This window comes from Scyliorhinus torazame, chromosome 1 (assembly GCF_047496885.1).
Source record: "Scyliorhinus torazame isolate Kashiwa2021f chromosome 1, sScyTor2.1, whole genome shotgun sequence".
Taxonomy (NCBI): Eukaryota; Metazoa; Chordata; class Chondrichthyes; order Carcharhiniformes; family Scyliorhinidae; genus Scyliorhinus; species Scyliorhinus torazame.
Window position 1 is genome coordinate 401,741,018 of NC_092707.1, and position 27,142 is coordinate 401,768,159.

The 27,142-nt window shown below is 49.3% G+C and overlaps 1 protein-coding gene across 1 annotated transcript in view; it reads left to right on the top strand.

Moving 5' to 3' along the window:
- Positions 1-27,142, top strand: part of cd109 (CD109 molecule) — a 130,046-nt gene that overhangs the window by 38,357 nt on the left and 64,547 nt on the right. Inside the window, exons 16-21 of the mRNA XM_072514017.1 lie at positions 784-864; positions 1,360-1,414; positions 3,382-3,505; positions 6,217-6,334; positions 22,740-22,853; positions 24,311-24,529. Of these exons, the coding sequence (XP_072370118.1) occupies positions 784-864; positions 1,360-1,414; positions 3,382-3,505; positions 6,217-6,334; positions 22,740-22,853; positions 24,311-24,529 (711 nt within the window). The remainder of the gene's footprint in view (positions 1-783; positions 865-1,359; positions 1,415-3,381; positions 3,506-6,216; positions 6,335-22,739; positions 22,854-24,310; positions 24,530-27,142) is intronic.

Here is a 27,142-nt window from a genome sequence, read left to right on the forward strand (position 1 = left end):
ATTCTTTTGTTAAAAGTTCATCAGCAGACTCCTTTGACTCTGTTCAGTATCGACCTTCCACATTTCTAAAGACAAAATAAAAGTTAGGATCGATCAATCGAGCTGGGTTCCACCCTGGGATCTCACTTGTCCAGCGGTCACATCAGCTGGGATCGTAATACTGGAAACTCAGGGTAACGCTTGCGGACTGTGTAGAGGTGTTCCCAAAGAGGTCACCAAGTTTGATCTCCAAAGTGTAGAGGAGACCATGTCATGAGCAGGGAATTCAGAACATTAACTTAAAGGAAGAACACCTAAATTCATGTTTCACTTGGAAGGTGTGTTTGGGGTCTTGGACACTGAGAAGAGAGGAGAAGAAAAAGACTGTGTTGCGTCTCCTGCACTTACACTGAATGGATCCATAGGTATGGCTGGGGTGTGAGGGTGACTGGGGAGTGGACCAGAGTATCACGGAGGGAACAGTCCCTGTGGAAATCGGAAACGGGAAGACTGGGGGAGATGTATTTCGTGAGGTAAAATTATAGGCGGCAAAACAGAAGGTGAGCAACAGACAAAGTTGAGACTCAGTCAGTTGATCTTTGGGCATGGGATCCTCCTTTGTAGAAGGGATCAGAACATCAGAGAATGTGGTCAAAGGCTGTTGTGCACCTCCTAGTGGCCAGATGGAGTATGGCTTAAGAAGATCGAAGAGCAGCTGCAGAGACTGAAGATGCAACATTAATTTATTCTTCACTGAGTAAGGGGCTATGACGATAATGCTGCTTTTTTCCCTTTGAATTACAGGTTATTCAGGAGATGAAAGCTGCTGCTAAATACAGCAAGCCTATTAATGGATGGTATCACCCCGATGTCGATGTATTTCAGGTATGGAGGTGTATGGGGAGGGTGCAGAGGGACACAGAGAGGGGGATTGAGAGGACTGTGGGCTGGGGTGGGGTGAGGGAGGGCCCAGAATAAGGCAGGGAGGACGTGAGGAGGGCGGTTTGGGTGTGGGGAAAGTGGGGAAGGGAGGGGGAGGTTGCAGAGAGTGTGGGGGAGGGAGTGGAGAAGGTGTGGTGAGGGTGGGCAGATAATGGGGCGGGTGAGGTGAGGGTTTAGGGAGGCGGTGATGAGGGAGAGGAGGTTCTGGAGGGTGTGAGGATAGTGGGGATGAAGTGAGAGAGGGTAAGGGTGATGAGGGCAGCAAGGGCACAAAGGATCATGGGAGAATGTGGAAATGTTGGCATCACTGTTGAGGAGGCCTGTGAAATTTTATTATGTTACTCTATTCCCCCCAAATTCACGTTCCTGCTCTTGATGATTACAAAATTCACAACTATAAAATGCTAATTGAAACTTTTTCTGGCCTCTCATTGATAGGACAATGGTTTAATCGTGTTAACAGATGCTTATATTCCATACAGGAAGCTGTTCTGTAAGTATGAACATTTCTTTGAAAACTCTAAGTTTGCGGGGAAATGGAGCTTCCTTTGAAAGTACACTCAAAGATATCCAAATGTGTGTTATTCTGCACACAGCTGCTTTATACTTTGCCAAATAAATATCACCAGAAAGAAAACACACGCCCTCTGAGAGATCTCTGTGTTCCTCTGTGGCCTTGTGTGAATCTCCTGATTTCCTTCACTCCATCACTAGCAGCTGTGTTTAAAGGCAGCAAACGCTAAGACCATAGGATATAGGAGCCATTCGGCCCATCGAGTCCTCTCCGCCATTCAATCATGGCTGATATGTTTCTCATCCCCATTCTCCTGCCTTTTCCCCATAACCCCAGATCCCCTTATTAATCAGGAACCTATCTATCTTTGTCTTAAAGACACTCAGTGATTTGGCCTCCACAGCCTTCTGCGGCAAAGAGTTCCACAGATTCACCACCCTCTGGCTGAAGAAATTCCTCCTCATCTCTGTTTTAAAGGATCGTCCCTTTAATCTGAGATGGTGTCCTCGGGTTCTGGTTTTTCCTCTCCACGTCCACTCTATCCAGGCCTCTCTGTATCTTGTAAGTTTCAATGTGATCCCCCCTCATCCTTCTAAACTCAATCAAATACAGACCCAGAGTCGCTCATATGACAAGCCCCTCATTCCTGGGATCATTCTTGTGAACCTCCTCTGGACCCTTTCCAAGGGCAGCGCATCCTTCCTTAGATACGGGGCCCAAAACTGCTCACAATACTCCAAATGGGGTCTGACCAGAGCCTTATACAGCCTCAGAAGTACATCCCTGCTCTTGTATTCTAGCCCTCTCAACATGAATGCTAACATTGCATTTGCCTTCCTAACTGCTGACTGAACCTGTACGTTAGCCTGAAGAGAATCCTGAACTCGGATTCCTAAGGTCCTTTGTGTTTCAGATTTCCTAAACCTTTCCGCATTTAGAAAATAGTCTATGCCTCTATTCTTCCCACCAAAGTGCCTAACCTCACACTTGTCCACATTGTATTCCATCTGCCACTTCTTTGCCCACTCTCCTAGCCTGTCCAAGTCCTTCTGCAGCCCCCCCCCTGCTTCCTCAATACCTGCGTACCATTTTTTTTTTCATTTTCTGACCTGGAATGTGGTTAATTCTTCATATTTGCATTTTATAAAGGCAATACATCATTTTAAAAGCAATTCTCGTGAAGAGTTTGGTCCTCATCAATTGCGTAATAAATAATGTTTGTACAATTAATTCAATAAGACATAGTTTGTGATGTTTAATATCCCTTGTTACGGTGCTGATAAATGCATCTATTTACACATTGTAACCGATTTTAACAGCCAATACCTTTTTTCTCTGAACACTCTAGACACATTATACCTTCCTGGTTGCCTAAGAAATGTGACTGAGGTACATAAATATGGGCGTCTCCTTCGTCCAAGAACAGAATCCTGAGCTTCTAAAGAGAGGCTGAAGATTTGGGGCTTGATTCTTCGGTCCCCCACCCGCATGTTTCTCGGTGGCACGCCATTTGCTGTCAGCCGGATTCTCTCTCCCTGCCACGTGTCAATGGGATCTCCCATCGCAGCCATCCCACATCACTGGGAAACCCATGGATGGGGGTGAGCTGTCAGTGGGAAACTAGAATTCCAACAGTCAGAGAATTCTGGACTTGGTCTTTATTACAGGCATTTCTGTAATTTTGCCCTTGAGTTAGGAGGTTCATAGAGAAGTGTGGTTGATATAAGCTGAACACAACTTTCTTGTTTCACACAATTCCTCCTTGATGATAATTTTGTTTTGTGTTTTATATGGTTTGGAAAAGAACTCGCAGAAAGTTCCACCGAGATTTGACCGACTCAAACAATATTCAGCGAGTGTGTATTTTATTGCATTTGAATCTCAGCTTGTGCTCAGATGCGGTATGACATTAACCTGAGGCTAACTGAGTGAATCTACCTTCACAGACCACATAGCTCTTGAGGACAACATAGCGTTTAAGACTACGAGCATTTCGGATAAGGCGGAAGAAGAGCAGAGAGTCAGAATGTATTTTCCAGAGACCTGGATATGGTTGGACATGTTGACCGGGTAGGAGTTCCAAGAGCAGAACTGAGCATGATAGCCTCGTTACTTGACACGAGGAACTAGACAGCCTTGGTCCAAGCAAGGACAAAAGAGTTAAACTCAAGAGGTGAGGTGAGAGTCACTGCCCTTGACATCAAGGCAGCATTTGACTGGGTTTGGCATCAAAAGGTTTGAGCAAAATCGAAGCTCACGGGAATTATGAGGGTGAATCTCCACTGGATATCGTTACAATTAGCACAAAGTAAGATGGCTGTAGATGTTGGAGGTCAATCATAATAATAATAATCGCTTATTGTCACAAGTAGGCTTCTGAAGTTACTGTGAAAAGCCCCTAGTCGCCACATTCCAGCGCCTGTTCGGGGAGGCCAGTACGGGAACTGAACCCGCGCTGCTGGCCTTGTTCTGCACTACAAGCCAACTGTTTAGCACACTGTGCTAAACCAGCCCAATCACCTCAGTCCTGGGACATCACTGCAGCAGTTCCTCAGGGTAGTGCTTGGCTAAACCACCTTCAACTGCTTCATCAATGACCTTTCCTTAATCATAAGGTCAGAAGTGGGGGTGTTTCTTGATGTTTGCAGAATGGTCAGCATCGTTGGTGTCTCCTCAGATAATGAAGCAATCTATGTCTATTTGCAACAAGACCTGGACAACAGTTAGGCTTGAGCTGATGAATGGAAAGCAACATTCATGCCACACCAGTGCCAGGCAGTGATCATCTCCAACAAGGGGGAATATAACCATTGCCTCTTGACAATCAATGTCATTGCCATTGTTGAATCAACACCCTGGGTTTACCATTGACTAGAAACTGAAGTGGACCAACCGTATAAATACTGTGGCTACCAGAGCAGATCAGAGGCTAGGAACCCTGAGGCAAGTACTTCACCTCCTGACTCCCCCAAGCCTACCCACTATCTACAAGGTACAGGTCAGGAGTGTGATGGAATACTCTCCACTTGCATGGATGAGTGCAGCTCCAACAACACTCAAGAAGCTTGGCACCATCCAGGACAAAGCAGCCTTGCTTGACTGGCACCCCATCCACCACCTTCAACATCCACTCCCTCCCCCACAGTGCACAGTGGCAGCCGTGTGTGGCATCTACAAGATGCACTGCAACAACTCACCAAGGTTCCTTCAACAACACCTTTAAAATACATGACTACTACCACCGAGAAAGACAAGGCAGCAGGATACCACCACCTGGAGGTTCCCCTCCAAGTCACTCACTATCCTGAGTTGGAAATATATCGCTTTACCTTCACTATTGCTGGACCAAAATCTTGGAACTCACTCCCTAACAGCTTTGTGGGTGTACCTACAGCACATGGAGTGGTTCAAGAAGGTGGATTACCACCACCTTCTTAAGGGTAATTAGGAATGGGCAATAAATGCTAGCATAACCAGTGATGCCCGCATCCTGTAAATTAATTTTTCAAATGCTTGTACGATGGTGTTTGGGAGTTCCTGGAATTTAACCCAATAATGATGTATTTCTAGTGTTGGTTAGAGGGGGAGTGGTGCAGAGGTATCTGTGATAGTGTTCAGCAAGGTCCAGACACAGGAAAAACCTGTTTACCTTTGTCTCCGGGAACCAGTCTAGCAGATACAGCAGTATCCAAGAAGAGTATTAAGTTCATTCCCCAGATATAGAAGCATTGGAGAAGGAACACAAATGATTTATATGGATGATACCAGTGTAGACTGAGAGATCAGATAGGATAAACATAAATGAGATATTTCCACTTGTGCTGGAATCCAAAACCAGGGATCATGAATATAAGGTCGTCACTAATAGATCCAATAGGTAATTCAAGAGAAATGTCTTTAAACAGAGGATGGGGAAAATGTGCAACTCGCTAACACAGGGAGTGCTTTAAGGGAAAATGAACAGTTGGGGCAACCCCATAATGCTGTTAGGCCGGGGGATTTGACTCACTGATGGTGACGGATGTATGCCCAAGTCAAGATGGCGAGTGGTTTGGTGGGGAGCTTGCACATGGTGATTTTCCCATACAGCTGCTGCCCTTGTCTGTCTCGCTGATAGAGACCACAGGTTTGGCCGAGTCAGGAACAAAAGCAGAAAGCACTTTTTCACTCGAAGGATAAAAGTTTGGAACGCCTTCCTTATAGGAAGCTATGGATTCTGGGACAATTGAAGTGATAGGATGTGAGAGGTGAGGGCTGGAGGGATTTGCGTTTAACAAAACAACAGGGACAAAGTTCCAGAGAACTGAGGCAGGCCACTTAGCCAACCAGCCTTGGCCTCTGCGGCCACCTCCAATCCACACCCAGGGGTGACATGTCTGGCTCTCACATGCGCCTGCCCTCCCCTCAACAGAAATCACAATATTTGAGCCACTATTTCCTCAGGTGGGGGTGCCAAATCAGGAACATTCCTGAGTCCAGCTATTCGCCTCTAAGATGCAAATCCATCCTTTTAAGACTGAGATCCGATTGATTCTTATGGGTGACAGTGCCAAGGAAAAATGAGGGAAGTAGGATTGAGGTGCAGGCCAGCCATGATCTAGCTACATGGTGGAGTAGGTTCAAGGGGCTGAATGGCCTCCTGTTGTTCCTAATCTCCCAGTTCCTTTGTATCAGGACGTCCTTAGAGCATTGCTGTATCAGTTTGATGTTGTTTGTTAATTCTCGGCAAGTCTTAACCACACTTTATGATCATCATTCTAAAGTTATTTTCTTTCGTTTAGTTCAAGCTCAACAGTTACCTTGCAGAGAACAGTCCCAGATTCCCTCACCACCTGGGTCGCCAGTGCTTTCGCCATATCCAAGAATCAAGGGCTTCAAGTGGCCACTACTCCTGCTCAGGTACTGTCAGAAAGACCTTGGCGTGTTTGTAAATAGACCGCAGAGGAGCGGGTTAATAGGGTGGTGAAAAAGGGATATGGGAGACTAGCTTTATCAATCATGACGTAGGTTATAAAAGCAAGGAAGTTATGATGGAGCTGTACAGAACTTTGGTGAGGCCACAGCTGGAGTACAGTGTGCAGTTCTGGTCGCCATCTTATAGGAAGGATGTGATTACGCTGGAGCGGGTGCAGAGGTGTTTCCCCCAGGATGTTACCTGGGATGGAACATTTAAGTTATGAAGAGAGGTTGGATAGGCTTGGGTTGTTTTCGCTGGAGCAGAGAAGGCTGAGGGGCGACCTGATCGAGGTGGACAGATTATGGGGGCGTGGATAGGGAGCAGCTGTTCACCTTAGTTGGAGGGTTGGTTACGAGGGGACACAAGTTCAAGGTGAGGGGTGGGATGTTCAGGGGTGATTGGTGGAAAATATGTTTTACCCAGAGGGTAGTGGTGGTCCGGAACGCACTGCCTGGGAGAGTGGTAGAGGCGGGTTGCCTCACATCTGGGTGAGCACTTGGCACATCTTAACGTTCGAAGCTCTCGGCCAAGTGATGGCAAATAGGATTAGGAATGGCAGATCAGGTGCCTTTCTTGTGGTGCTGCAGACTCGATGGGCCGAGCGGCATTTTCAAGACTGTATTTGCTGTGATTCTCATTCTGTGATATATTAAACGTATTTAATCTTATTCATGGGGACATGGTGAGTGAACAAGCCCGATTTCAATCCTGCGGCCCACTGAGATGAAGGAGGGACACTCACGCGGCCCACTCGCCAGCCTAGGTTGTCCATCGCTGCTTTGAAAGCTAGTAAAAGTTTCAAACTCCTCTTCTCTTAACATAACTTGATGCGAGATCAGTTGTTAAATTTAATTGCAATATTGACCGTCCTTTGTTAACTGAAGATATTAAGAACCAATGGGCAAAAATAGATATATGGAGTTCGGTCCTAGATCTCACTGAATGGTGGAATTGGATCGAGGGGCTATTTTCTCTGTTTAGTTTCTTATTGAAGGGCAGGGTGCGAAATTCAAACACATCCACAAGATGTCTCCAGAGAAAAGGGTTTGGAGGAAAAGGGCATTTCATAGACATGTGTTTATTTGTAACACGGACAGACTTTCATCCCCTTCCACAACAAAAGGCAGCAAAATAAATCACAATATCTTGGCTGTTCAAATTGTATGCAAGGTAGGGTGCCAAAAGGAGATATTTCTCGTGGTTCTTGTTTGCCTTCAAATTGCTTCATGATTTTACTTGGGTGTAATCTCCTCCTGCTGTGTAGAATCTCCGTCAACTGCGCTCCCCTCACCAATTATCTCAATGCATTCTTGCTCGCTGTGAGCAGGAAGCCAACACGCCATTGTCAACCGCCCCAACAGCCTCGGACACACCCATACCTACCATCACAGCCTCAGAAGTCAGATCGGCCTTCTTTAAAGTGAACCCTCAGAAGGCAAAGGGTCCTGACGGAGTCCCTGGTTATGCACTGAGATCCTTCACGGAACAACTGATGGATGTGTTCGCGGACATCTTCAACCTCTCCCTACTCCATTCCGAGGTTCCCACCTGCTTCAAGAAGACCACCATCATAGCAGTGCCTAAGAAGAATGAGGCAACGTGCCTCAACAACCACCGTCCAGTGACCTTGACATCTATCATTATGAAGCGCTTCGAGAGGTTGCTCATGAGACACATCATATCCATATTCCCAGAATACCTTGTGTAGCGCACAAAGACTCCGTGAGACGAATAGAGTGAAGTCGATGAGGCTTTATTAAGCGTGTCTGTTCCCCAGCAGCTCAACAGTAAACTGGCCTGCGGGGGAAGACACCGGCTTCTTATACTTCGCCTTCAGGGCGGAGCTTGAGGTCAACGGCCAACCAGGACCCGGGATCTGTCAGCCAATGACATTAGGGCTTCCAGTCCCACATGACCCCCAATACATACTACCACATTCACCCCTTGTCAAAAATGAACCCGGCGGGGTGATGCTTCGTATGGTGGTAAGGGTTTACAGGGCTGGTCCTGGGAGGATAGAACATTCACATGGTAGTACAGTATTGGACAATTTCGTCCTGTTGCAACTATTTACAGAGGGTATAGGAAAAAAACAAAATGTTCTTTGAACAGTCCATCTTTGTTTTACATCGACGCCACGAGTCGGTCGGGCGGTCTGGTCGTCCGTGTCGATCGCCTCGGCCCCGGCGGTGGTGGTGGTGCTTGTACCAGTGTTGTCGCCTCCAGGAGCCATACGGTTTCAGCTGTCGGTGCAAAGGGGAGGGGGACTGATCCTCCTGGGAAGGGGGCGGTCGCGGGGTGCGGCGGTGGCAGGAAGGGGGGCGGTTGGGTTGATGGTGCCGGGGGTGTGTGCGTGGTGCCGGCGGGCGCAAGATCCCGCAGGGAGACCATGTCCTGTCGGCCGTCGGGGTACTCCACGTAGGCGTACTGGGGGTTTGCGTGGAGGAGGTGAACCCTTTCGACCAACGGGTCCGCCTTATGTGCCCGCACGTGCTTTCGGAGCAGGATGGGTCCTGGGGCCGCCAGCCAGGTCGGCAGCGACGTTCCAGAGGAGGACCTCCTAGGGAAGACAAGGAGACGCTCGTGAGGCGTTTGATTAGTGCTTGTACATAATAACGACCGGATGGAATGGAGAGCGTCCGGGAGGACCTCCTGCCACCGTGAAACTGGGAGATCCCTGGACCGTAGGGCCAGTAGGACGGCCTTCCAGACCGTGCCGTTCTCCCTTTCTACTTGCCCGTTCCCCCGGGGGTTGTAGCTGGTCGTCCTGCTTGAGGCTATGCCCTTGCTGAGCAGGAACTGGCGCAGCTCGTCACTCATGAAAGAGGACCCTCTGTCGCTGTGGACGTATGCGGGGTAACCGAACAGTGTGAAGATGCTGTTCAGGGCTTTAATGACTGTGGCCGCGGTCATGTCGGAGCAGGGAATGGCAAAAGGGAAACGAGAGTATTCGTTCACTACATTAAGAAAATATGCGTTTCGGTCGGTGGAGGGGAGGGGTCCTTTGAAATCGAGACTGAGGCGTTCAAAGGGGCGGGAAACCTTAATCAGGTGCGCTCCATCTGGCCTGAAAAAATGCGGCTTGCATTCCGCGCAGATGTGGCAGTCCCTTGTGACTGTACGGACCTCCTCTAAAGAGTATGGGAGGTTGCGGGACTTGATGAAGTGGTAAAACCGAGTGACCCCCGGGTGGCAGAGATCCTCGTGGAGGGTTTGGAGGCGGTCAATTTGTGCGTTGGCACATGTGCCGCGGGATAGGGCATCGGACGGCTCGTTCAGCTTTCCGGGCCGGTACAAGATCTCATAGTTGAAGGTGGAGAGCTCGATCCTCCACCTTAAGGTCTTGTCATTTTTAATTTTGCCCCGCTGTGCATTATCGAACATGAAAGCTACCGACCGTTGGTCAGTGAGGAGAGTGAATCTCCTGTCGGCCAGGTAATGCCTCCAATGTCGCACAGCTTCCACTATGGCTTGGGCTTCCTTTTCCACTGAGGAGTGGCGGATTTCTGAGGCGTGGAGGGTTCGGGAGAAAAAGGCCACGGGTCTGCCCGCTTGGTTAAGGGTTGCCGCTAGAGCTACGTCGGAGGCGTCGCTCTCGACCTGGAAGGGGAGGGACTCGTCGATGGCGCGCATCGTGGCCTTTGCGATGTCCGCTTTGATGCGGCTGAAGGCCTGGCAAGCCTCTGTCGACAGAGGGAAGGTCGTGGTCTGTATTAGGGGGCGGGCCTTGTCTGCGTACTGGGGGACCCACTGGGCGTAGTACGAAAAGAACCCCAAGCAGCGTTTCAGGGCTTTTGGGCAGTGCGGGAGGGGAAATTCCATGAGTGCGCGCATACGTTCGGGGTCGGGGCCTATTATCCCATTGCGTACTATGTAGCCCAGAATGGCTAGCTGGTCGGTGCTAAAAACGCACTTGTCCTCGTTGTACGTGAGGTTCAAGGCTTTGGCGGTCTGGAGGAATTTTTGGAGGTTGGCGTCGTGGTCCTGCTGATCGTGGCCGCAGATGGTTACATTGTCGAGATACGGGAACGTGGCCCGTAACCCATGTTGATCAACCATCCGGTCCATCTCCCGTTGGAAGACCGAGACCCCGTTTGTGACGCCAAAAGGGACCCGTAGGAAATGGTATAATCGCCCGTCTGCCTCGAAGGCTGTGTACTTGCGGTCACTTGGGCGGATGGGGAGCTGGTGGTAGGCGGACTTGAGGTCCACGGTGGAGAAGACTTTATACTGGGCAATCCGATTGACCATGTCGGATATGCGGGGGAGAGGGTACGCGTCTAGTTGTGTGTACCTGTTGATGGTCTGGCTATAGTCAATGACCATCCTTTGTTTCTCCCCTGTCTTCACTACTACCACCTGCGCTCTCCAGGGACTATTGCTGGCCTGGATCATGCCCTCCTTTAGTAGCCGCTGGACTTCGGACCGAATGAAGGTCCGGTCCTGGGCGCTGTACCGTCTGCTCCTAGTGGCGACGGGTTTGCAATCCGGGGTGAGGTTCGCAAACAAGGACGGGGGTTGCACCTTGAGGGTAGCGAGGCCGCAGATAGTGAGTGGGGGTATGGGGCCGCCGAATTTAAACGTAAGGCTCTGTAGATTACATTGGAAATCTAATCCCAGCAAGGTGGGGGCACAGAGTTGGGGAAGGACGTTAAGTTTGTAGTTTTTGAACTCCCTCCCCTGCACCGTTAGGGTAACTATGCAGAATCCCTGGATCTATACGGAGTGGGATCCTGCAGCTAGGCAAATCTTTTGTGCGCTGGGATAGGTGGTCAAGGAACAGCGTCTTACCGTGTCGGGGTGTATAAAACTTTCCGTGCTCCCGGAGTCGACTAGGCATGGCGTCTCGTGGCCGTTAATTAGGACCGTTGTCGTCGTCGTCTGGAGTGTCCGGGGCCGAGCCTGATCGAGCGTAATCGAAGCGAGCCGTGGTTGTAGTAGTGGTGTGGGGTCCGTTGTTGCCGTCCAAGATGGCGTCGGGGATGGAAAAAATGGCCGCCCCCATACATCGCACGTGGCTGGGGGGGTCACAAGATGGCGGCGGGGGTGGACAAAATGGCTGCCCCCATGCGTCGTACAGGTCGGGGGCGGTCCAGAATGGCGGCGCCCCACCTCCCCTCGTGGTGGTCGGGACCCAAAATGGCGGCGTCTGCGGGTCGCACAAAGGCGCCCCTCCTCCCCTCGTGGTGGTCGGGACCCAAAATGGAGGCGTCTGCGGGTTGCACATGGTGTGCTGGAGGGTCTGGGGAGCGCTAGGACTGCGCGGAGCTCCCTCACCGCGAACGCTAGGACCGCGAGCGCTAGGACCGCGCGGAGCTCCCTCACCGCGAGCGCTAGGACCACGAGCGCTAGGACCACGCGGAGCTCCCTCACCGGGGACAGCGGTGGTCGGGGCCCAAGTCGGCGGCGCCGGCGGGTCAGGCGTGGGGCCGCGAGCGCAAGGAGCGCGAGGAGCTCCCTCACTGGGGACAGCGGTGGTCGGGGTCCAAGTAGGTGGCGCCGGCGGGTCAGGCGTGGGGCGCGGGACGGGGGTGAGGGTGGCGTTCGGGACGCGAAAAACTCCCTCCTCTCCGTGGAGAGTGTTGGCCGGGACCCAAAGCGGTAGCGCCGGCGGCGGGTCGTACATGGACTGCGGGGAGGGGGGTTGGGGAGCGTAGGCGGCGTGCAGGGCTCCCAGTTCTCCTGGGACCGCGGTGGTCGGGACCCAGAGCGGCTGCGCCTGCGGGTTGCACATGGCGTGCTGGGGGGGTTGGGACGCATAGACTGCTTGTAGGGCTCCCTGTGGCCCCGGGACGGCGGCGACCTCGCGGGATCGGCACACCACCGCATAATGGCCCTTTTTCCCGCAGCTTTTGCAGATGGCTGCGTGGGCCGGACAGCGTTGTCGGGGGTGTTTCGCCTGGCCGCAGAAATAACAGCGGGCGCCCCCGGTGCGACTCGGCGTTTGGACCGCGCAAGCCTGTGGGGTGTCCGGGGGGGGGTAGGGGGTTTGGCGCGACGGGTACGTACGGGGCCCAATGGCCTGCCGCGCGGTCGGGGCCGTAGGCGCGGGTATTACGCGCGGCCACGTCTAGGGAGGCTGCTAGGGCCCGTGCCTCTGAGAGTCCTAGCGACTCTTTTTCTAGAAGTCTTTGGCGGATTTGGGAGGATTGCATACCTGCCACAAAAGCGTCGCGCATTAACATGTCCGTGTGTTCGTTTGCATTCACCGAAGGGCAGCTGCAGGCTCGTCCCAAAATCAGCAGCGCGGCGTAGAACTCGTCCATCGATTCTCCGGGAGCTTGCCGTCTTGTCGCGAGCTGGTAGCGAGCGTAGATTTGGTTAACTGGGCGAACGTAGAGACTTCTGAGAGCTGTGAGCGCCGTCTGGAAATCGTCGGTGTCTTCAATGAGGGTGAAAATCTCCGTGCTCACCCTTGAGTGCAGGACCTGCAGTTTTTGTTCGTCTGAGACTCGGCCGGTGGTCATTCTGATGTAGGCCTCGAAGCAAGTCTGCCAGTGTATGAAGGCTGCTGCCGCATTCACTGCGTGGGGGCTGATCCTCAGGCATTCTGGAATGATCCTGAGCTCCATCGTCCTTTTTAGGCACGCTTAATAAATTGTAGCGCACAAAGACTCCGTGAGACGAATAGAGTGAAGTCGATGAGGCTTTATTAAGCGTGTCTGTTCCCCAGCAGCTCAACAGTAAACTGGCCTGCGGGGGAAGACACCGGCTTCTTATACTTCGCCTTCAGGGCGGAGCTTGAGGTCAACGGCCAACCAGGACCCGGGATCTGTCAGCCAATGACATTAGGGCTTCCAGTCCCACATGACCCCCAATACATACTACCACACCTTGATCCACTGCAATTTGCATACAGCCACAACTGGTCCACAGCAGACGCCATCTCCCTGGCCCTACACTCATCCCTGGAGCATCTCAACAACAAAGACTCCTACGTCAGACTCCTATTCATTGACTACAGCTCCGCCTTCAACACCATAATCCCAGCCAAACTCATATCAAAACTCCAAAACCTAGGACTTGACTCCTCACTCTGCCACTGGATCCTCGACTTTCTGACCCACACACCACAATCAATAAGGATAAACAACAGCACCTCCTCCACAATAGTCCTCAATACCGGGGCCCCACAATGCTGCTTACTTAGTCCCCTATTATACTCCCTGTACCCACACGACTGCGTGGCAAAATTTGGCTCCAACTCCATCTACAAGTTTGCTGATGACATGACTGTAATGGGTCGGATCTCAAACAACGATGAGCCAGAGTACAGGAGGGAGGTAGAGAACCTAGTGGAGTGGTGTAACAACAACAATCTCTCCCTCAATGTCAGCAAAATGAAGGAGCTGGTCATCGACTTCAGGAAGCGAAGTATCGTACACATCCCTGTCAGCATCAATGGTGCTGAGGTGGAGATGGTTAACAGCTTCAAATTCATAAGTGTGCACAGCATCAACAATCTGTCCTGGTCCACCTAGAAAGCACAACAGTACCGATGTATACTTCCTCAGGAAACTAACGAAATTTGGCATGTCCACATTGACTCTTACCAATTTTTACAGATGCACTATCGAAAGCATCCTATCTGGCTGCATCACTGCCTGGAATGACAATTGCTCAGCCCAAGACCGTAAGAAACTACAGAGAGTCGTGAACACAGCCCAATCCATCACGTGAACCTGCCTCCCATCTGTGGTGATATGCATCACCGTAAATACACAAAGGGTTAATGTAAATACACTTAGACTAGATAGACACTAGAGGGAGCACCAGAGACATCATGACACACAGACATTCAACCAATAGGTCAGAAAGATAGGACACGACCAATGGACATTCAAGACACAACCAGACGTGACACTACCACAGGGGGGCATTACACCATTCCATATAAAAGGACACAGCACACATGCTCAGTCTCTTTCCAGTGGAGACACTCAGTGAGTACAGACAGGGTTGATTGAAACACATCACACCCACCACGTGGATTGTAGCAGACTGGTTAGTTAGTCTGAGTAGCTATAGCAGGATTAACAGGAGAGTCGAATCCAAGTAGGAGAATCATTAACAGTTTAATAAATGTGTTAAAGCTATCTCCAAGTCTAAACCTTCCTTTGACAGAGTGCACATCAAGGAAGCAGCTTATGCTACGTCAAGAGCATAACAAAACATGGTACTAAGGAGTGACCTGTTGAATCCCTATAGATCAACTCAACAAATTTGTGACAACCAGCAACAGCACCCAGGCATGATGTTCGAGATTCCGGTTCCACAGCAGCTCAGGTACCATGGCAATCTCAGTGCAAACTGGCGTGTGTTCAGGCAGAGATTTGAGATCTACCTGGTAGTGTCTGACCTAGATGGCGTGGCGGATGCAGAGAAAATAAAGCTTCTACTTACCATCGCGGGTCCAAGTGCAGCTGAAATCTTCCAGACCTTCAAATGCTCAAAGGGGCAAAACAAGAGCGACTTCCAGGCAGTCCTGGACAAACTCCAAGAACTCTGCTAGGAAGATCCAAGAAAAAACGGTAAAAGAGGCGCCAATCCTGACCACGAGGCGAAGGTAGGCCTGCAAAAAATGGCAGTTTTGATTTGCAGCCATCTTGGAAAAGGTGCCGCACATGCGCAGTTGCGCAACAAGCGCACAGAACGGGACGGTCCGTTTGCACATGCGCGAGAAGCCGCGCATGCGCAGTTGCGAACAAGGCCCCAAGTAAAGGGACAGCGATCTGCGCATGCGCAATCGTTTCCTACGCTCTGCGTCACAAGCTTCGTGACGTCAGAGGCCCCAGACCACGCCCACTTAAAGGGGAAATGTCCCAAAACAAAACAAAAATATTTTTTAGCCTCAAAACAAGATTCTTTCACTTGGAACGACAGCACAATGCCTGAAATTCGACCCGTAGCTGAAAGTAACCTCCGCAGAACCCTGCAACAAGCAGTTAGCACCGCTCTAGAAGATGATATGTTTTTTGTAGACAACGACTCAGACGAAGATTTCACCTTGGGAGATCACTGCCCCAGAATCAAATCCGAACCGCAACTAGAGGTGTTGTACCGTGAAGACCCCGACGATGAGTTCTTCGGATTGGGGAATCTTCAGCCCAACATATATGACATCCCGACTCGTGAGTGCAGGGTTATGCTGTGGCCTGACACCAAGAGACAGAGAGCGGTACAAGCCCACAGAGAGCGGCCTGCTGCCACACAGAGAGAAATCCACGCACCGCAAAGAATCCCCGACTCCCCACAGAGAGTGGTCCACGCACCACGAAGGGTCCCAGCCTCCATACAGAAAGCGACGAAATACTCCACAGTGAGACAACTGCACGTCTCCACACAGAAAGTGACTCCAGTGACACAAGCCTCCCCAGCGAGCTCGTGGACAGCCTCTACGATAGAAGCAACGCAAGACTCCAGAGCGCAGTCCTTGCATGAACAAGACCATGAGGGCCTAGCAACCTCCTCTGAGCAACCAGCAGCAGACGATGCAAGTCTGCCACGCTCAAGTGCACAGCAAGAAGACTATGACAGTCTGCCATGCTCACGTGAACAACAAAGCGACTATGACAGTCCACCCAGATTTTTTGAGCCACCAGAAGAAGACTCTGACGGTCTAGCCAGCTCAAGTGAATGACAAGAAGACACTGAGGCTCTACCCACTGTATGTGCCACAAGTGATGATGACATCCCACTTCCCATACCAGATGTGCAATGTAACAGACCTCAGCTAGTATGTACAGAGGCACTCGACAATCACAGTGAAATTACTGGTGACTCCGGTGACACCACGTTAATTCAATCCTCATCCGCTCGAGCCTCTCCGCAAGCAAATGCATTCCTGAACATTTTGACTCCGGACGTGGAGCATCAAGAAATCTCAGAAGATGCAAGTGAACCTGAAATGACTCCGGACGGGGAGCATCAAGAAATCTCAGCTGACTCAAGTGAACTTCCAATGACTCCGGATGGGGAGCGTCAAGAAACCAAAGCTGATTCAGGTGAACCAGAAAGGGCTCCAGACGGGGAGCATCGACAAGCCAAAGCTGATTCAAGTAAGCCGGACATGACTCCAGACGGGGAGCACCGCGAACTCAGTGACGGCACGCTCAAGGAAATAGCGGATGCCACAAAGCACGCTGACACGAGTAACTGTGTGAAGGACTCGTATTATCCACAGAGTGTGGTCCTTGAGCGCAGCAAACACGGCAACAGAACCAACCAACACAACAACAACATCAAAGACAATAACAAGAAGCGTACCAGCGGCAACAACGTCGACAACAAGCACGACAAAAACAACAACAATGGAACTACAACTGGTACGACATGGTACAACTCTGCAAATGCAGGACACTGTTACTGCTCAGCTCAGGACAATGACATACCATGGCAGGACGACACAGATTGCATACATCGCTACCACAAGCATCGAAAGAAAACAAGAGTCCAAATCAGACAACAAAGTGAGTTGACCACTTCTTGGTTCCTTCAGCACAGGGACACTGACGGTGTTCACAAGGACATGCCACCATCAACATCACCAACTTACCAACCAAACAAGAAAGCCACTCAACCATAATAATTACTGAACTTTGGACTCGTACATATGATTTGGACTTACTGTGTAATCATCACGCAACATGGTTTGTACATGTCATCACTTATCTACCTATTTTGTTCAATTTTCTTTTACACTGTACAGAAAATATGTAACACGAAAAAGGGGGGATGTGGTGATATGCATCACTGTAAATACACAAGGGGTTAATGTAAATACACTTAGACTAGATAGACACTAGAGGGAGCACCAGAGACATCATGACACACAGACATTCAACCAATAGGTCAGTAAGATAAGACACGACCAATGGGCATTCAAGATACATCCAGACGTGACACTACCACAGGGGGGCATTACACCAATCCATATAAAAGGACACAGCACACATGCTCAGTCTCTTTCCAGTGGAGACACTTAGTGAGTACAGACAGGGTTGATTGAAACACATCACACCCACCACGTGGATTGTAGCAGATTGGTTAGTTAGTCTGAGTAGCTATAGCAGGATTAACAGGAGAGTCGAATCCAAGTAGGAGAATTGTTAACAGTTTAATAAATGTGTTAAAGCTATCTCCAAGTCTGAACCTTCCTTTGTCAGAGTGCACATCAAGGAAGCAGCTTATGCTACGTCAAGAGCATAACAAAACACCATCCATTGACTCTATCTACACCTCCCACTGCCTCGGGAAAGTGGGCAGCATAATAAAAGACTCTTCCCACCCAAGTTATTCTCTCTTCCAACCTCGTTTATCGGGCAGGAGATACAAAAGCCTGAGAACACGCACTAACAGGTTCAAAAACAGCTTCTTCCCCAGTGTTACCAGACTCCTGAATGACCCTCATGGACTGAACTGATCTGTCCACACATCTTCTCCACTAGTAGCACTACACTCCGTATGCTTCACCCAATGTTTATGTCTATGTGTTTACATTGTCTATTTATCGTATGTCTCATGTTTTCTTCATGTATGGAACGATCTGTCTGGACTTTACACAGAACAATACTTTTCACCGTACCTCTGTACACGTGACAATAAATCTAAATCTTATGTCCCTACATGGGCGTCACAGTAGCACAGTGGTTAGCACTGTTGCTTCACATCGCCAGGGTCCCGGGTTCGATTCCCGGCTTGGGTCACTGTCTGTGCGGAGTCTGCACGTTCTCCTCGTGTCTGCGTGGGTTTCCTCCGGAAGCTCCGGTTTCCTCCCACAAGTCCCGAAAGACGTGCTTGTTGGGTGAATTGGACATTCTGAATTCTCCCTCTGTGTACCCGAACAGGCGCCGGAGTGTGGCGACCGGGGAATTTTCACAGTAACTTCATTGCAGCGTTACTGTAAGCCTACTCGTGACAATAATAAAGATTATTGTTACACGCTCGCTATCGTCCTCTAACCCTGAAGCTTCCTCATGATCGCAGGCTGTTCTTTCCACTAACACACTCCTGGAGCTCTGGGAAATGGGTTAAGTGATTGAAGGAAAGAAAACTGCCTGGCTATGGGGATAAGAGCAGGGGAATGGGACTAACTGCTTATCTCTACCAAAGAGATGTGAAGGTACAATATGCCAAATGGCCAGCTGCAAACAGAAGGGGAAACAGTCCTCTGGTCTGTGTGTGTTAGGGGAAAGACACATGGAGCTGTTGTTATTTGGATAGGGATGAGACTCATCTGCCTGGCTGTATTGATGGTAAAAGACCCCATGGTACTTTTAAACCTGCAGGAAGAGCTGGTGTTCTGGCCAACATTCCTCTCTCGATCAGCATTATCACTGCTGCGTGCAAGATCATGCTGAAGGGTTATTGCCCGTTGCTTCTTCCTGTTTAGCGAGTGTAAGTACAATTCCAAAGTTATTTATTAATTTTAAAACCCGGTGGCAGGAGAAATTATCACAATAGTATAATAATCTTTATTGTCACAAGGAGGCTTACAATGACACTGTAATGAAGTTACTGCGAAAAGCCCATAGTCGCCACATTCCGGCGCCTGTTCGGTTACACAGAGGGAGAATTCAGAATGTCCAATTCACCTAACAGCAAGTCTTTTGGGGCTTGTGGGGGGAAACCGGAGCACCCGGAGGAAACCCACACAGACACGAGGAGAACGTGCAGACTCCGCACAGACAGTGACCCAAGCTGGGAATCGAACCTGGGACCCTGGCGCTGTGAAGCAACAGTGCTAACCACTGTGCTACCGTGCATGCAGGAATTTCCTTTTTTGGCTTAAGTCAGTACCATATATTTATCTCCACTAACAGAGTGAGACTAGAAGGAATCTCCATTCATTGACGCATTGAAACGTTCATGCCACATGTTAACTCTACAGGGCTGGTGCAGGAGGGAAGGCTTCAGATATGTGGATCATTGGGATATCTTCTGGGAAAGGTGGGACCTGTATATGAAGGACTGATTGCACCTAAACTGGAGGGACACCAATATCCTGGGTGGGAGGTTTGCTCGAGCTCTTCGGGAGGGTTTCAACTAGTTTGGCAGGGGGATGGGAACCAGAGCTATGGATCATAGGATAGGGTAGCTGTTGAACAGGCAGAAATAGTATGCAGCAAGTCTGTGAGGAAGGATAGACAGTTGATAGGGCAAAGTTGCACTCAGTGGAATGGGTTAAAGTGTGTCTGTTTCAATGCAAGGAGTGTCAGGAATAAGGGAGAAGAACTTAAGAGCATGGATCAGTACTTGGAACTACGATGTTGTGGCCATTACGGAGACATGGATTTCACAGGGGCAGGAATGGTTGCTAGATGTTCCGGGGTTTAGATGTTTTCAGAAGAATAAAGAGGGAGGTAAAAGAGGAGGGGGAGTGGCACTGTTAATTAGGGAGTGCACCACAGCTGCAGAAAAGGAGGAGGGTTTGTCTACTGAGTCAGTTTGAGTGGAAGTCAGAAACAAGAAAGGAGCAGCCACTTTATTGGGAGATTTCTATAGACCCCCCAATAGCAGGAGAGAGATAGAGGAATAGATTGGGCGGAAGATCTTGGAAAAGTGCAGAAGTAAGAGAGTTGTTGTCATGGGTGACTTCAACTTCCCTAATATTGACTGGAACCTCCATCCTTAGGATGGAGCAGATTTTGTCAGGTGTGTACAGGAAAGATTCCTGACTCAATATTTAGATAGGCCGACTAGGGGGGGAGACCATATTGAACTTGGTGCTCGGCAACGAACCAGGCCATGTGTCAGATGTCTCGGTGGGAGAGCATTTCGGTGACAGTGACCACAACTCCTTGACTTTTACCATAGTCATGGAGAGGAATAGGAACACACTGTATGGGAAGGTATTTAATTGGGGGAGGGGAAATTATACTGCTATTAGACAGGAGCTGAGGAGCATAAAGTGGGAACAATTGTTCTTGGGGAAATGCACAACAGTAATGTGGGGATTGTTTAAGGAGCACTTGCTGCGAGTGCTGAATTGTTTTGTCCCACTGAGACGAGGAAGGAATGGTAAGGTGAAGGAGCCTTGGATGACAAGAGAAGTGGAGCTTCTAGTCAAGAGGAAGAAGGAAGCTTATGTAAGGTTGAGGAAGCAAGGATCTGACTCAGCTCTGGAGGGTTACAAGGTAGCCAGGGAGGAACTCAAAAATGGACTGAGGAGAGCTAGAAGGGGGCATGAAAAAGCCCTGCTGGGAAGGATTAGGGAAAGCCCCCAGGCTTTCTACACTTATGTGAGAAATAAGAGGATGATCAGAGTGAGAGTAGGGCCGATCAGGGATAATGGAGGGAACCTGTGCCTAGAGTCTGAAGAGATGGGGGAGGCCCTAAATGAATACTTTGCTTCAGTATTCACTAGAGAGAGGGACCTTGTTGCTCATGAGGACACTGTGAACCAGGTTAATAGACTCGAACATGTTGATAGTAAGAAGGACGATGTGCTGGAAATTTTGAAAAGCATCAGGATAGATAAGTCCCCTGGGCCTGACGGGATATACCCAAGGTTACTACGGGAAGCGAGGGGGGAGATTGCTGCGCCGTTAGCGATGATCTTTGCGTCCTCACTCTCCACTGGAGTAGCACCGGATGATTGGAGGGAGGCGAATGTTGTTCCCCTGTTCAAGAAAGGGAATAGGGAAATCCCTGGGAATTACAGACCCATCAGTTTTACGTCTGTGATGAGCAAAATATTGGAAAGGATTCTGAGAGATAGGATTTATGATTATTTAGAAAACATAGTTTGGCTAGCATGGCTTTGTGAGAGGCAAGTCATACCTCAGAAGCCTCATTGAATTCTTTGAGGATGTGACGAGACACATTGATGAAGGTCGGGCAGTGGATGTGGTGTATATGGATTTCAGTTAGGCATTTGATAAGGTTCCCCATGGTAGGCTCATTGAGAAAGTTAGGGGGCATGGGATACAGGGAAATGTAGCTGTCTGGATACAGAATTGGCTGGCCGAAAGAAGACAGCGAGTGGCAGTGATTGGAAAGTATTCCGCCTGGAGGTCGGAGACCAGTGGTGTCCCGCAGGGATCTGCTCCGGGGCCTCTGCTCTTTGTTGTTTTTATAAATGACTTGGATGAGGAAGTGGAAGGGTGGGTTAGTAAGTTTGCCGACGAGACGAAGGTTGGGGGAGTTGTAGATAGTGTTGAGGGTTGCTGCAGGTTACAACAGGACATTGACAGGATGCAGAGCTGGGCTGAGAAGTGGCAGATGGAATTCAACCTTGATAAATGTGAAGTGATTCATTTTGGAAGATCAAATTTGAATGCTGAATACAGGGTTAAAGGCAGGATTCTTGGAAGTGTGGAGGAACAGAGGGATCTTGGGGTCCACGTACATAGATCCCTCAAAGTTGCCACTCATGTTGATAGGGTTGTTAAGAAGGTGTATGGTGTGGTGGCTTTCATTAACTGGGGGATTGAGTTTAAGAGCCGCGAGGTTTTGCTGCAGCTTTATGAAACTCCAGTTAGACCACACTTGGAATATTGTGTCCAGTTCTGTTCACCTCATTATAGGAAGGATGTGGATGCTTTGGAGAGGGTACAGAGGAGATTTACCAGGATGCTGCCTGGACTGGAGGGCATGTCCCATGAAGAAAGGTTGAGGAAGCTAGGGCTTTTCTCACTGGAGCGAAGAAGGCAGAGAGGTGACTTGTCAGAGGTGTACAAGGTGATGAGAGGAATGGATAGAGTGGATAGCCAGAGACTTTTCCCCAGGGTGGAAATGGCTGTCATAAGGGGACATAATTTTAAGGTGATTGGAGGAAGGTATAGGGGAGATGTCAGAGGTAGGTTCTTTACACAGAGAGTGGTGGGTGTGTGGAATGCACTGCCAGCAGAGGTGGAGGAGTCAGAGTCATTAGGGACATTTAAGGGACTCTTGGACAGGCACATGGACAGCAGTAAATTGAAGGGGTGTAGGTTAGGTTTTGTGGTAAACCAATGTTGCACCTCTATTAGGTGATGTATGGTAGGACCTGTACTACAGGTACGTTGGTAGTCGCTGCCTGCTGGCTCCGCCCAGTAGGCGGAGTATAAATGTGTGTCCTCCATGCTGCAGCCATTTTGCCAGCTGCTGTGGGAGGCCACACATCTTAGAGCAATAAAGCCTCAGTTGTATCCAACTCAAGTCTTTGTGAAATTGATCGTGCCTCAGGTTGATCTTAGATTAGGATAAATGGTCGGCACAACATTGTGGGCTGTACTGTGCTGTACTGTTCTATGTTCTATGTTCGATTACTTAAAAGATGCCTTTAACTGAGTGTTTCTTCGTCACTTCAGTGATCTGTGTTCCTGTGTCTATGTTAACACTAGTTTGTTCTTTTTGATTTAACAGTTGGAGGTTTTCAAGTCTTTCTTCCTGGAACTGAACCTCCCGTATTCTATAACCAGAGGCGAGCAACTTGTTCTGGAAATAAATATCTTCAACTACCAGGAACAGACACTGGAGGTAGCGCCTCTTACAGTTTTAATCTCTCACAAGATTGGCTTCGTATGTTGGAGTTAAAATAAAACATTTAAGCCTTTAAATGTCCCGTATATGGGGCGGGATTCTCCGATAATGGGGCTAAGTGTTGACGCCATCGTAAACGCCGGAGCGTTTTACGACGGTGTCATCTGGCCGCCAGGAGCAGCGATCCTGCGCCACTCAGGGGGCCAGCGTGGCACTGGAGCGCTTCACGCAGCTCCAGCTGCTGATACAGGCACCAGCACGGGTGGCACGGGTCCGCGCATGTGCGCCACGGCCAGCGCAGGTCCGCGCATGCGCGTGGGTTGCTGTCCCCGTGGCAGCCCCCTGGCAACATGGCGGAGCCCTACAGGGGCCCCGCGCGGAGGAACATAGGTGCCCCCCGGAATTAGCCCACCCGCCGATCGGTAGCCCCCGATCGCGGGCCTGGCCACCGTGGAGGCCCCCTCCGGAGTCGGATTCCCTCTCCCCCCCCCACCAGGACAGCCCCCGCAGCCAGAATGCCGAGGTCCCACCGGGTAGGACCACACGCGAACGACGGCGGTAGGTCTCGGCCGAACTCGGCGGGCATTCGGCCCATCGAGCGTAGAGAATCGCAACGCGGCCCCCGACCAGCGCCGTGGCGACCACGCCAGCGCCATCGGCGGCCCGATGTCAGAGCGGCATCCCAGGATTCGCGCCCGCCCGCTGATTCTCTGACCCGGCGCGGGACCAGAGAATCCCGCCCATGATGTTTTAGGAATCCTTTAGGATCATTTTATCCTGTATAAATATTAGAGATTAGTGATCTATACACTGCAGCAAGTAGAGAGCACAGGTTATAACAATTGGGATGAGGACAGAGAGCAGATGATTGAGGGGTTAAAGTTGATCATCATTCAGTCCCAAGCAGGTTTGATAAACGCTCCCTGTGCTAAATGTTCCTGGATGTCTTTCAGGGAAATGTCTTGTTGGATGTCGGAAGTCAATAATTACACGTTTCATCGGCAGCAACCTAAAGTGGACAACAGTTATCCTGAAAATGCCAGTGAGGGTATTAGAACCATATTTCGCTCCCCACTGATGTCACTGACGTATCGGGTATTCTGAGGGTTTGGGCCGAGATTGGCATCAAGACCAGCACAGGCCTGGAGGTCCGCAGGGCCTGTTCCTGTGCTGTATTGTTCTTTGAATGGACCAAGCACTAATCTATTAATGTCTTACCGAAACCTCAGGAACGATTCCTCAATATTTAATCTATTATTTAATCACATCTCCCTCCAGTGCGGTGGTCATGTTACTGGGCTGTGAATCCTGGCGCCTGGACTAATCTTTTTAGCAGGACGTGTGTCCAAATCGCAATGCTTAAGAATTTTGATTTAGTTTCTTAAAAGAAAGAGATCTGCTGATCAAAAGCTGATGGTCGGATGGATAACGCTATCGATGTTTTTCATGTACAGGTTTGGGTGACGGTTGAGTGGAATGATTTATTTGATTTCATCATCGTACCAGACGAGAAGAACACTGTCCCCAATAAGCAGAAAGGTTCTGTGTTAAGTCAAGGCTCCCACATCTTTTATTTCCCCATCAAGGTGAAGGCCCTTGGAAAGGTTCCTATTACAGTTAAGGCCACATCTGAAGTCTCATTCGACGCTGTCTCCAAGTACATTTTAGTGAAGGTATTGTTTTTGGTTTGATTGGTTCCATTTTCTTGCCTTTTTTTTTGCTAAGGTAAACTCGGCAGATTATGAAGATTAGGAGTAAAGAGCAGCCATGGGCCAAATATCGTCTCAAACCTTCTCCATCATTGGTCTTTCATCTTCAATTTCAACTCCACGCTCCCACCTTGTGCTTCACTCCCTTGCACAGACACAAATCTTTGAAGGTGTAAGGACAAGTTGAGAATGCCACTCAGCAAATCATGGGTGGCACGGTGGTGCAGTGGTTAGCACTGCTGCCTACGGCGCTGAGGACCCGGGTTCAAATCCTGGCCCTGGGTCACTGTCCGTGTGGAGTTTGCACATTCTCCCCGTGTCTGCATGGGTTTCACCCCCACAACCCCAAGCTGTGCAGGGTAGGTGGATTGGACATGCTAAATTGCCCCTTAATTGGAAAAAGAATAATTGGGTGTTGTGCTCCAAGTAGAGTGGAATGTAATGTGAAAGCAAAGAGATGGTGCAAAACTGGTTATAAAATGACTGGTTAGGCCCCAACTAGAGGGTAATGTGTCTAATTCTGGGCACCACACTTTAGGAAGGATGTTCCCACAAGCTCCCACATTTAACAATGAAGCGATGAGCGGGTCATCCGTTTTTGTGACGTTGGTTGAGGGCCAGGGCACAGGGGTGAACTCCCCTGCCCCTTTATGAAACAGTGCCGCAGAATCCAGTAGGAACACAAGAGGGCAGAAAGAACCTTGGTTTCAATGTCTCACCTCAAAGCCGGCACCTCTGACAATGCAGCACTCCCCAGTGCTAAATTACATTCTCGAGTTTCAAGATGGGCCATGTGAACCCATAACCTTCTGACTCAGAGGGGGGAGGGCTACCAACTGAGCCATGACAGACACTGAGCAACCTCCAGTTCATTGGAGCTCACTGAATCTGAGGTTCCGACCATGGTTTCGGAATTCCTACCATTAATGCTTTGGTATTTGGATTTCCTGGCTGCACATTTAGATTCTACGGACCGTGTCGAATGCAATACAGATCTTTGCTGCTGCTGTATTTCCCTGAAGGGGGCAACAATAAGGAGGTTGAATTGATCCAAATTTTATAAATGTGTTACAGATGTTGCATGGTGCGACTCTCTAACAAGCCGGGAGAGTTTCAGATAATGCAGACATAAGCCTGTTGTTTAACTTGGAGCATGAGCACCGGTTTAGGTTCATGAGTAACCGCAAGCGACCTTAGAGATTAGGGCTAATCCCTTAACCCATACTAGTGGATAAATGGGAAATTCTGCTGGTGTGCCTCCTTCAAAGCAAGACCGGATGAATAACTGGTTGCAAACCTTCTGTTAAAGTGGAGGAACTCAGGTGTAAGAGCCAAAATCCTTTTGGTTTGCGTGAGGCCAAGGAAGGAGGAATACCAGAGGAATAGAAGGGTATATTGATGGGAGGATGTGAGGAATGTTGAGAAGAGACTTGTGTGAAGCATAAAGAACATAAGAACTAGGAGCAGGAGTGGGCCATCTGGCCCCTCAAGCCTGCTCCGCCATTCAATGAGATCATGGCTGATCTTTTTTGGACTCAGCTCCACTTTCCGGCCAGAACACCATAACCCTTAATCCCTTTATTCTTCAAAAAACTATCTATCTTTTTCTTAAAAACATTTAATGAAGGAGCCTCTACTGCTTCACTGGGCAAGGAATTCCATGGATTCACCCTTTGGGTGAAGAGGTTCCTCCTAAACTCAGTCCTAAATCTACTTCCCCTTATTTGTGAGGCTATGCCCCCTAGTTCTGCTTTCACCCGCCAGTGGAAACAACCGCGTCGATCCTATCTATTCCCTTCATAATTTTATATGTTTCTATAAGATCCCCCCGCATCCTTCTAAATTACAACGAGTACAGTCCCAGTCTACTCAACCTCTCCTCGTAATCCAACCCCTTCAGCTCTGGGATTAACCAAGTGAATCTCCTCTGCACACCCTCCAGCGCCAGTACGTCCTTTCTCGGGTAAGGAGACCAAAACTGAACACAATACTCCAGATGTGGCCTCACCAACACCTTATACAATTGCAGCATAACCTCCCTAGTCTTAAACTCCATCCCTCTAGCAATGAAGGACAAAATTCAATTTATCTTCTGAATCACCTGTTGCACCTGTAAACCAACCTTTTTGGTTTACAGACTGGAGATCTGGAGATCTTACAAGACTAGGCCCAATGGTCTTCTTCTTTGCTGGAGACTCAATGTGAAATGGTGGAAGGAATTTAGAGATAAATCAGGATGTTATGATTGCATAACCAGCAACTTGAGGTTTGAAAGCTAGAAGTTTATTGGAAGAAAAGGGTAAGAGGGTCCCCACTTTGCTCGGGACCTGTAACGTTTTGTTTATAACAGACAAAGTTTGAAATTCCAGTTACCAACCAGGAGAATAAAGACACACTTTTTCACATTTATAAACAAACAAAATAAAATTTATTATACAAAGTCAGAAAAGTGAAACAATCTACATTATCCATCCTATCTCTAACATTCAGAATTAATATGAGGTAAATATGAATTAATAGACCAACTGTGGTTGGACGCACCACACTGCACATTAAATATGACAGATGCATCCAAGA